The 12,021-nt window shown below is 38.2% G+C and overlaps 1 protein-coding gene across 10 annotated transcripts in view; it reads right to left on the reverse strand.

The window, feature by feature from the left end:
- The window catches only part of LOC121881420 (voltage-dependent T-type calcium channel subunit alpha-1H-like), a 24,749-nt gene continuing 12,728 nt past the window's right edge, over positions 1–12,021 (reverse strand). For 8 of the 10 annotated variants that reach the window (XM_042389196.1, XM_042389195.1, XM_042389190.1 and 5 more), the window contains 16 exons: positions 11,850–11,950; positions 11,412–11,535; positions 11,036–11,104; positions 10,586–10,770; positions 10,268–10,394; positions 9,964–10,089; positions 5,607–5,696; positions 4,963–5,155; positions 4,168–4,319; positions 3,061–3,170; positions 2,818–2,951; positions 2,617–2,675; positions 2,007–2,085; positions 1,541–1,662; positions 1,260–1,415; positions 1–618 (listed from right to left, as the gene is read on the reverse strand). In XM_042389196.1, coding sequence (XP_042245130.1) covers positions 406–618; positions 1,260–1,415; positions 1,541–1,662; positions 2,007–2,085; positions 2,617–2,675; positions 2,818–2,951; positions 3,061–3,170; positions 4,168–4,319; positions 4,963–5,155; positions 5,607–5,696; positions 9,964–10,089; positions 10,268–10,394; positions 10,586–10,770; positions 11,036–11,104; positions 11,412–11,535; positions 11,850–11,950 — 2,040 coding nt within the window. In that variant the 3' untranslated portion in view covers positions 1–405. The remainder of the gene's footprint in view (positions 619–1,259; positions 1,416–1,540; positions 1,663–2,006; positions 2,086–2,616; positions 2,676–2,817; positions 2,952–3,060; positions 3,171–4,167; positions 4,320–4,962; positions 5,156–5,606; positions 5,697–9,963; positions 10,090–10,267; positions 10,395–10,585; positions 10,771–11,035; positions 11,105–11,411; positions 11,536–11,849; positions 11,951–12,021) is intronic. The other 2 variants (XM_042389188.1, XM_042389189.1) reach the window with 2 other exon arrangements.

A 12,021-nucleotide genomic window follows, 5' to 3' on the forward strand; every position in this document is an offset into this window, starting at 1 on the left:
TAAATCAGGTTTTCTCAATTTATTCAATCAAAATCATCATACACATTTATAACTCACAACTCACCATATTTACACATTAATATATTCTATAACAATTTATAGTTGTAGTGTTTAAAACAAGAAAACCATGTACAAAACATTCATTCCAGAATAAGAGCAGCCACCAAAAGGAACATGTGGCATTTTACAAAAATATACAATCTCATTTACAGTTCATATTATTACTAGAATTACAAGAAAACAACAAGAAAATATCATGAAAATAAGGATTGAAGAGTTAATTAATTTTCTAAAAAGCCTTCTTTTACAATTAAATAAGCCAAGAGAGGAACAAAAAGCAAACATGTGGCATTTAAACAAATTTACAGGTATATACAATCTTATTTACACATATTTATATCCTGCTTAAAACAAGACAGTCGTTACATGAGCTCGGAATTTCTCTGTTGACCTCAAGGCCGGATAAGCCGGAGCCAGAGCCGGAGCCGGGGCCATATCCGGAGCCGGATCCGGAGCTGGATCCGGAGCCGGATCCGGAGGCCCTGGAGACTGCGAGGCCTGCTCAATTTCCCGCAGTTCTTCCTCCTCCAGGGGGAGACAGAAGTTAGTAGGGTTCTTCTGAAATATTTAAATATTCTTCTGTTACATTTCAGTCTCAAAAAGTCAGAAAACAAAACTTTGTTTATTTTATAATTATTATTATTTTGTTCTTGTCTGTTTTGGTCGTGTTTTTTAATCATTTATGAAAACTAGAGAGAGTAAAAACGTAGACATGGAGACTTTGTTTGTTTCTGGAGGATTCTGATCTTAGAGGATTTAGACTTTTGGCAATGACTTTGAGTTTATAAAGGTGACAGCGAGACTGAAGCTTAAAGGGTCAGTCGACTATATTATAAAATAACTCACACTGCTCTAGATATATCTAGACATGCAGATGCACATGCAATCATACTGTGCAAATTTCCCTGCACTTTCATGTTAATACATCTGTTCATCAATAGTTTTCATACATGAAGTTACAATGAGAGGACTTTATTTAATTTCTTCTTTTGTTTTTAGTGATTTGGTATGGAGTAAAAGTAAAGACTGAGTACTGAATCAGTTGAATATATTCAGTTGTTTTGAATTTGTAAGCAGTTATTGAGCTCAATTTAAACCCAATAATATTAATTGGCTAAAAAATAGAATTACGATGGAGTTGAAAGAATGGCTATATGTTTGTGTTGCTTTCTAGGTCTGTACAGTTGCAGCTCCTTTACCTCGTTGCTTTCCTCCAGCGCTTGCATGATCGATGCCACCACCAGGTTCACCAGCACGAACTGAGCCATTATTACAAAGCTGGTGAAGTAGACTGGTGAGACCCATGACAGGTAGCTCACACAGTCGTCACCTGCGTGACATTCCCTCAGCGTGTCCTTGAGAGACATAGAGCAAAATTCAGAAAGGAGAGAGCAATACTGAGACTATATACTGACTATAATATATTGGTTTGATTCATTACTGTGTCCTTTATAGTTAGGACATGTCTGAGTATGCATACCTTCATAATCCCACTCCAATTGTCTCCCGTGCAGACTTTATAGAGTGTAAGCAGAGCCATCCCGAAGTGCCTGAAGTTGGCATATCGATGTAAGCCCAGGCACGGGTTGTCTTCAGTGCATTCTGATCAACACAGCGGCACACAACACAGACATTTATTTTTCTGCTCTGTATACATGTTGGTTTCAACCACAACAAACAATACGTTTAAAACAAACAGTTTTAAACGTATTAATACTTTGTTATCTCTTATCACATAGCCTGATCTGGGTGCTGGGAGAGTAGGCCTATAGTATTTATCCCAATTCAACTAAGTTATAGTCCACTATGATTTAAACTTTAGGTTTGACGTTAAGGGTTTTCTCGTTTCCTTGGCAACAATGTCAAAACTGGCATCAGCTTTGGGACCATGATCCTTCGCAGTTAGCCTATGTGTATCTGTTCACTTTGCTAGCGGTGTTACTGACCTAGCTTGCCGAAGAGTTCGACTCCTAAGGCAGCGTAGATGAAAAAGAAGAATGTGAAGAGAAGACAAAGATTTCCAACCTGGAAGCAAAATACATGTTAGATCCTCTGTGCAACAATTACTACAATGTAGATACTTTGAAGAGACTGTGGCCTTTAATGTAGCTCAGCTGAATGAGAAATAAAGCCTTTACTTCTAATTCATACTGTTTTCTAAGCATATGAAAGTATTTTTAGCATTTCTGTTTTCTATCTGCTCTCATTTGTTCCCATCAGAGACTCATCAATAATGCTTTATAGCCTCCTGAATTTTGAGTTGGTAAAAGAAAAATCAGGTCCTGTCTGAAGTGTTTGGTCTTTATTAGTTTGCAGACTTAATAATACAACTGACTGGTGTGCATAACAAAGAGTGTGCACATAGAGACACTTCAGGGTCAGAATCTGCATTCTGTAATGTGGGCAAAACTTTTAAAATTCATCAATTCGTGCTAAAATCCAGCAGTGGCTAACTGCTTATCCTTTTGCAAAACAAAACCTTCATATTCACTTTACATACATATAACAAATCACATATAAGACAAGAAAACAAATTCAACCCCACAGTGTGTTTACCTGTGACAGTGTCTTGATAACAGTTTTCAGCAGAACTCTTATCTTTTTTGCCTTCAGCACTGAGGAGAGACACAGGAGCTGTCGTGAATACATAACTTTGTGTGCAATACGTGCGTACTTCACACACTCACTCGACTATATATTTGTCACACACAGATACCTTGAACTAAAAAGGTTTAGTTTTGTTGAATGTGTGCATACCTTGTGCTAGTCTGAGCACTCTGCAGACTCTAAGGATGCTGGGGTTGATGGGAATTGCATCTGCCATCTTCATCTCTGTGAAAATGATGCTGATGACGGAGACCACGACTATAGCGACGTCTAGCAGATTCCACCTAAACACACATGCAGACGTATAATGTAACATTTTAGGGTTAGGGTCACAATACCTAACAGGCAAATGCAAATTAAGAGATTCAATTCTCTCTAATTCTAGTGTGTTACCTGTTTTTAATGAACCTCAGTGCACCGAACGCCACAATCTTCAGCAGGATTTCAGCGATTAGAATGGCAGTGAACACATAGTATGAATACTCCATCAGCTTCTCTACATACTGAACACACAGACACACACATTTATCTCTATCTGCTCACAGAGTAGATGCAAATTTATTTCTTGTGGCAGTTATCCTCGACTCTGAATTAAATTTTAAAAGTCATATCCACGACGTTACAAAGATAGCTTTTTATCATTTAAGAAACATTGCAAGAGTAAGACCCTACCTTACTTTGTAAGATGCCAAGAAACTCACTCATGTCTTTGTTTTTTCACGCTAAGATTATTGTAATGCACTTTATACTGATTTACCCAATAAAACCATTGATACTGCAACTCGTTCAATACTCAGAAGCAAGAATTTTAACAAAACTAGGAAAAGGGAACATATTACACCAGTATTAGCGTCACTGCATTGGCTACCTGTAATGTTGAGGATAGATTTTAAAATTCTTTTACTTGTTTTTAAAGCCAATAAAGGTCAAGCACCCTCATATCTCTCAGATTGCTTGTCAGAGTATGTTCCAAACCGTTCGCTTAGGTCGTTTAACACTGGCTTGTTAAATGTGCCACAAATAAAATGCAAAAAGTATGGTGAGGCAGCTTTTTGCAGCTATGCACCAATGATCTGGAACAAACTCCCACCACATATTAGACAAGCATCCTCTGTTGATATTTTCAAGAAGCAACTCAAAACTTATTTTTATGGTCTTGTTTTTAATTAAATCAACCTTTTATTTGCTCTTTACTGTTATCAGCTGTTTTTAGTACCTGTATTATCTTTCTTATCACCTGATGATTTTACCTCTTTTTATCTTCGTAGTTTTTTATTGTTTATTGTGTTTTTTTCTTTCTTTTATTATTTTTAAATATCTGTTTTTTGTTTGTTTTAATACCTTTTCTGTAAAGCACTTTGAGCTGCATTTTATGTTGTGAAAGGTGCTATATAAATAAAGTTTATTATTATTATCATTATTATTATGAGCTTGCAACACTTGTTGACAGTGACAGTGACTGTGTGTGTGTGTGTGTGTGTGTGTGTGTGTGTGCATTACCTTCGGTTGGTTATAATGTTCAAACGCCATAATCAACACACTGATGATGATGATAACAGTCATGAAGAGGTCCAGGAAGTCGCTGGTACACAGAGTGTGAATAGACTGACGCAGGGGTGAGTAGTGTGCGTAATAAGGCGCCTGTTCAGGATCTGGAACATGCACACACACAGAAATATATATCAACAATGGATAAAATGACGATGTGTAATGTGAAATTAATCTCTAATAGTGACAAACCCACAGAGAATTATCACACACTTCCCTGCAGATCTACTGGGTATTTGATTCTTTTGCAGCTTTACTGTTTGTAGTCACTCTCACTACTTGCATGGATGTGTAAACAGGCTGTTTGTGCACAACTTTTTAATGTGATAATATGGCAATAGTGTTTTTACAGTTACAGAAACAGAGCACTAGTGTGAATAAGTGTCTTTTGAATTTTAAATATTATATGTGTGGTGTGTTCTTTTCTGAATGCACAAATATGAACTTACTTAATCAGTCTCCTCATTTTACTCCAGGTAAAAAAAGCAAGTGTATTTCCCAAAATATTAAAAACCAATGTAGATTTCTGTGGATGGATGGTAAGTGGGAGATTAATTTGGTTGTATCTTGTTTCCAAAGATTTCAATGAATGTTTGAGGAAGGGAAGTCTGCAGTCATGCAGTTACATGCATCAGAGTAACGTAACCAACACCTTTGTGATCAGTCACTGTTTGTGTGACCAAGACAATCTTTCTCTTTTGTTTTTTAGGTTCTGAAAGGAAGCTAAAAAAAAAACAAACTACCAACCAGCACCTCTGTTGGTCTGGTCTTCCACTATTTCTTCTTCATTGGCTGGTAACGCTTCATCTGTCTTTTGCTTGTTCATACACTCGTGGAAGGTCTCCACCATCACCCCGATAAACATATCCAGCAGAAAGATGCTCACAATCATGAATGAGATGAAAAAAACAAGCATCCATCTGTTGTAGTTCCTCACAGGCTGAAAAGAGAAGAGAGGAGACATCAGGTTATATTTTCTTGTGTGCAAGACATTAAACAAATTTACTACACTACAAAACAGATTGTGCATTTAATAAATCTCTCTGCATATTAACATTGTGCTTGCTGTAACCATTCCAATAATGTGTCTGCATTCAAATTAGACGTGAAGTGTTATGGAAATGTTACTAAGTCCTCTCAACTCAGGTTGCGGTTGTGACTGTGTGAAAGTGACTCGGTGGGCTTTTCAAACAGGAGACTGACACATAAAATTGTGCATTTATGGAATTATGTGCACATTAATATTTGTCAATATTAAATTATCGCTGTTTAGTAATGCACCTTTCACCATCCCCTCATATTCTAGAGTTTCTAAATAAATCCCAGTGCCATTGTTCCCTGTCATGTGCATGACACTGTATAAACATCAGCCATATTGCTAGAAACAATACCTGTATGTCTACTCCTACAGCATCCAGTCCATCATACATGATGTTGACCCAGCCGTCCTTAGAGTACATTACAAACAAGGACAACAGAGCCTGAATGGGAAACAGAGAAATAACTGTTAAGTCAACACACAGGGATTTTCCAGGTTCTGAGTTTGGTTAAAGCACACAAATTCAGTACAGTTAGCTGAAGAAACCTCTTGCACTGCTCAATTCTCTTAATTTTTTTAGTTATTCTAATAACAGAACATGTTTACAATTGTTTAATCTGCATCTGGATCCAAATCTACACAATCATGCATAATCATAATAATGCTGACTTGACGACATTGATGTTTAGGAGAATATCTAAAACCTTTATATAAGACGAATGGTGCAAAATTTCAAGAAAGTCACACTCACGGCCACCAAATTATAGAGAAATACATTTATCATAGTGCTTTAGTGCATCATTATAAGATTATTCAGAAATGATATGTGCATGTGTTCTCTAAATTTGGTTGTAACTGCAAAAATTATTTAAGAGTTATGGCAGTTTACATGAAGAATGTGATAACCACTTATAACACAATGTCATATTAAAAAAAACAAAAAATGTGGGGAATCATTTAAATATATAATGTACCACATTTGGTGAGGATTACGTGATTATTTTTTTTATAGGTGGGGTTTTGAAAAAATGTTAAAAAATGAAAAATTAAGTGGACAATCTAAATTTTACTGCAATCTGTTGAGCACTTTTTGAGATGACATGCTATGCAATGCCAGCAAGTGATTCTCACTCTGTAATAATCTGTGGTTATCAATAGCAAATGCACTTTCATTCTTTAACAGTGACTAGTTTGGAGCCAATCGTGGTCCAATGTTCAACTTACACGTGATATGGAAACTTGAAGCCTCCAGAGCATAAACACTGAGAATAAACTGTGAAGTGAAGTAGGAGACATCTTGTGTCCGGCAGTTAAACTTCTGAAATGAACATTATTTGCATATTTGTAGATTCTGTCATTTTAAATGAGGGAGAAGGAGTAGATGTCGTTTCAAGGATTTTAACGAGATAACTGACCCTTTTTTTGCGGAAAAACCATATTAGACACAAATTATTATTCAAAGTTCATTAAGGCCAATTAATCAGGAAGAACAGGTTCATGTTTGGTGTAAATGGGGCCTTCCATATATATGCTTAGCATTTAACATTTTATCTCGAAACTCTTGAACCTTGAAGTGTAGAAACTACTTTTTTTCTTGATAGTTTGGTCCAACCACAGGTGCCCAACCATGGCCTGTCATATAGGCCACACCAGTTTCCACCTACACATTTTCCACCATTTGGAATTTGTAGCAATTTTTTTTTTTCTTCTCCATGTGTAAGCTACAAATTTAATCTAATGCTCTCAAAATTTGGTACATAACCCAATTTGACTGAACCTGTAAAAAGGAAAGTGGTTTATTTTTTGGTATTGCATAGGCTTATTATTTTTCTGATATGACCTAGCCAAATTCTTGTAAGCATGCGTATTTGACAAAAAATGCCATAATCCTTGATTGAGTGCATCATTCAACTGCAATATTTAGATAAAATGTGCGGTCATTCACTCTGTACAATCCTTCAAATGTTGATGGTGTGCTAGCAAAGGAGATTGTAATTTTCTGTTTGGACAACCATTAAAGATCAGAACATTTCCTGCTCTGTAAATTTCTTTACTGTATGTTATGAAGAGGGTGATAACAGACAGAGAAAGATAAAAAATACATCAATACAACTATAGTACTATAAAATACAATTATACAGAGCATTTATATTTAAACAGGGGGTGCTGAGTCACAGCAGTGTAGGAGTCTCAGTTGAGTGTTGACTCATTCTCCCTCTTGTCCTTCTTCCTCCTCCTCAAACCGAAGAAGTGGAGGATTATTTTCCACACTGAGCGCCTCTTTTTTTTCTCCAGGACCTTCTCCTGAGAAACTTCCTCCTCTACCAGCATTTCAACGGCCATTACAGCAACATGGGTTTTATCCTCCTGCTCCTTCAGCTTCTCTCTGAGCCGGGCATTTTCTGCCTGGAGGGCCTGACTTGCTTCTTACTCAGCTAGGAGCCGAGTGGCAAGCTCAAGGCTGGTGGAGGTCTGTTCCTCAAGTCTTGTTTTCAGATTCTCCCATTGCCGCTCCATGGTTTGACGGAGGGCCTCCGGCTCAGCCCTTAGCTTGTTGAGCATCTCCTGGTCCTCGCTCACCCTTTCAGCATGAGACTTCTTCTCTGTCTCAAATAGTTCCTGATGGGTGTCTCTCTCCTGCTGCAGCTGATCACTGAGCTTCACATTGTCATCTTCCTTTATGTTCCAGTAATGTGATTACTTATTAATGTCTTGTCGAAATCAAATTTGCATATTGTCCATCATTCATCATCTTTGTTTATTTAAAAAAAAAACACCTTAAACACTGATAATCTCCAAAGTACAATGTTGTTCAACAGCATTAACGATTCATAATTACTAAAAAGTCACTATATATAGAATAACTGACTCATAACAGACATGCAGGTGACATGATGTCATAGCAGGTGTAATTAACAGTGTCAATGATTGCTGCGTCCCATTTAATTTGGCCAGTTCCAAATTAGTTTGGCCAGTATTTGCTTCCCGGGACACTGAACTATCGTTAATGTTGTCACCACCACCTGTGGTCTAGTCATCTGGTGGGGGTCCTTGATGAAAAATAACAACATTTATAATACGTGTTTGTGGTGTTCAGACGTTTATGGTGGTAGATGTATTTCTTACCTATCATATCAATAAACTGGTGTTTTACTGTGATGTTTGGAGACTACCAAATTATCATTATACTGAATATATGTATATTTTTTGTCTGTGGACTGACACTTAAATCGGTGATGGCCACTAAACACTGAATTGTCGAAGTGATTGTCAACAAGTCAGTCAGTGAACAAGTTAATTCTTGCAAAGTCAACGTGGGTGGGGGTTGGGGGCAGCACCCCCTCCTGCTGACAGAACGCTAACTAGGTCAGTGCTCTAATTTGAGTCTCAGTGCTGTCCTCTGGAGAGCCACAAGGGATACAATTACTCTCCCACTATCCCATTCATCTGCGACTCTATGGCGCAAACATTTGTGTGTTCGTGTGAGTGTACACGGCAGCATAACAGCATGTCTTTTTTTGATCCACCTTGAAGTGGGTAAAATGAGGACATTGAAAATTCTCATTGTTCTCAAGTTATGATGAGGGAGAGAGACTAAAAGACTACAATTCAATTTAGGGTTTTCTTTTCAAATATATTATATTATATACTTTTTATACTGCACCAAATTTCAACAGTGCACTCTCTGGCATTCCCAGCAATGCACCTGCCAAGTGTGAAGTAGATCGAATGAACTGCTCTCGAGATATATGAAGGACAAACATACATACAGAGATTCCTTGCTTCATATAGAGAGATAGGAGATACGACATTGGCCTGAATACAATAAAATTCTAAGTAAAAGAGGATAAACTTCTGCAACACCAGCTTTTGGATAAAAACATTGAATTAAACAGTATGGATTAATCAGTATGAATTAAAGTATGCACAGTAGGCAGATATACAGTCACAAAAACTACAGTATAGCAACAAACAGTAAAACAACAAATCAATAGAATACCTTTCTTAAATAGAGTTTTTAAATAAAATATGGTAACAGTATGCCAACTCAAAAGCCCCCAGTATCTTCAGATACATTTTGTGAGTTTTTATCATAGACTGTATAAAAATATGGACGTAGTTACCGTGACATCACCCGTTGGTTTCTGAAGAGCGGTTTTGAAGCTTAAAGCGAGCCGCTCCAGCCATCGCCATCTTGGCAGTGCATGACACTGCCTAACTCCCAGCCAATCAAAAATGGGCAAAGAGGCGGGCCAAATGACTGAAACAAGCCACCTAGCGGCTGGTGGACCTGTCACTCAAAGCAGCCATGTCCTTCATTATGCATAACTCTACGGCTTAATAAAACTTAAGTTATAAGTTTTATAAAAAAAATTCACCCCCCGTACAGTTGTCATGAACGGGGAAATTAGCTATAGAGACCAAGACCGTTTTTTGTACCAGGCTGTAACCATTATTTCTGCTGTAAAGTTGGGCATTTTTACATGGGGAATGACTCGCTTTTGGAGCCAGCCTCAACTGGTCATTTAAGGAACTGCAGATTTTGGCACTTCTGCATTGCTTCATTTTATAGCCCCAGAGGTTGCTTTGTTTTTATACGTAGTTTTTAGCTAGTTAATTTTGTGTGGGCAAGAATGCTAATCGCCTTTCTTTCTTCCTGCATCCCTCTCCTTCCCTCTCCCTTTCTCACCCTCCGTGTTGGTGCCTACCTGAAGCAGGTCGTCAAAGTTGTATGTCTTCCGTACCCAGCGATAGTTGGCCGACAGGCAGTCAGTCTTGTTGGTGATGGCACGTGTGTCCTGTCCGACACAATAGTAGAACTTCCCTTTGAACAGCTAGAGTGTTTGTGTGAGATAAAGACAGAGACAGAGTCAGGTCGTTTTTGTCATTGTCTTCACATCATCTCAATTGCATCAAAAGTAGTGGGCCAGCTGTGAACTTATCACTTGGCGTGTGTGTGTGTGTGTGTGTGTGTGTGTGTGTTTGTGTGTATGTGTATGCATGCCATCTCACCTGCACACCAAGGATGCCAAAGAAAAAGAAGAAGACGATGCAAATGAGAACAATGTTCCCAATGGGTTTAACCGAGGCAATCAGGGCCTCCACAGCCAGCTTCAACCTCGGGGCTCGCTTGATCACCCTGGAACACACAAACACAAACAAAAAGATGTGTGTTAGAACTAGCATATGTACTTACAGACACAAGCACAACTGACCGGAATATGAAATAAAGGTGGGATGCTTACACACACGCACAGTACATGCACATATAGACTAGTATCAACTTACACAAAGATAAAACAAACATACACACATAAATAAATTATGTACCTCAGTGGGCGAAGTGCACGGAGCAGGCGTAGAACTTTCACCATGCCCAACACGTTATTTTTGTCCGTATTGACCAGAGAGACAAAGATGTGGACTACAGACAGAATCACTAATGAGCCATCCATGATATTCCAGGAAGACTTGCAATAACTCTCCTTCCCAATCACCACACCGAGAGCTAGAACCTGGTTTTGAAGCACAACATGTCAATACAAGCTCACACTACTATTAATTAATTGAAACACTACTTCAGCTAAAGATCTGAGCTAAAAAAATTGATTTTAAGGTAGACGATTACTGATCCAAAATCATAACAAAATTAAAGAATTGTTAAAAAGACTTCTTAATGGGAACAGGGCCCGTTCAACAGTGCTATTTATCAGTAAGAATATAATGTCATTTCCCAATGACCATATACCTCCAAGGTTAAAAAAGAAAACTGATGTTTACCTTAAAAAGCATCTCTACGAAAAACACAGCAGAGAATACGTAACGGGACATTTTCAGGATCCATCGCTCCTAAAGGGCAGAATGAGATTTATCTTTAATATGTGTTTTGTATTTCATATAATCAAACTCACATACATATTATTTGTTCAAAGAAAATGCATAATATCCAGTTTGACTGTGCATAGTTTGTGTGTTTTAGTGTCTTTCAATTGTGTGGCCTCACATGTGCAGTATATGTGTGTGCATGTGCTGTGTGTGTGTGTGTGTGTGTGTGTGTGTGTGTGTGATTGTGTGTGTGTGTGCCTCACCATTCTGTGAGGGTTTACTGTAAATCTGTTTCCAGAGTAACAGCAGGTTACATGTATGTGTGGCTCACCATGCTTTTGGGGTCTATTCCAGGCCTCTCCATAGCAATGGTGACACAGCTTAGGAGAATGAAGAGCAGAACCATGTGGTCGAACATCTTGTGCGAGATCACATGTTGGCAACAGTTGCGGAACCTACACAAAAACACACACACACACACACACACACACACACACACTTCAAAATGGTGGAGGCCAACGGTGCTCTGCAGCTGCATATCACTCCACAGCTCTATTTGCTCCACTTTTGAGTGATCCAATCATATCAGAGGGATTTGATCAAATCAATCTCATACCTAAATCCCATCCACATATTCAGTTTCACTCGGAAATAGAAAAAAAAATGTTATTGAAGATAAAGACACTCTAACTGCCATTTCACATTAAAGACAGGAGAAACACAAAGGTGTGTGTGTGTGTGCATGTGTGTTTGTGTTCATGACACTTACCTGTTCTGTGGAGACAACACATAGAATGACCACTCTTCATGTGCTTTGCACCAGCGGAGTACTTTCTGGATCCATGGGAAGTTACGCATCAGCCGCCTCTCCTTATCCAAAGCATGGACAAAATAAAGGTTTCAACACACCAGCAAAATGTTGCAGATTTTTTCTTTAATCC

The sequence above is a fragment of the Thunnus maccoyii genome, chromosome 16 (genome assembly GCF_910596095.1).
Source record: "Thunnus maccoyii chromosome 16, fThuMac1.1, whole genome shotgun sequence".
Classification (NCBI taxonomy): Eukaryota; Metazoa; Chordata; class Actinopteri; order Scombriformes; family Scombridae; genus Thunnus; species Thunnus maccoyii.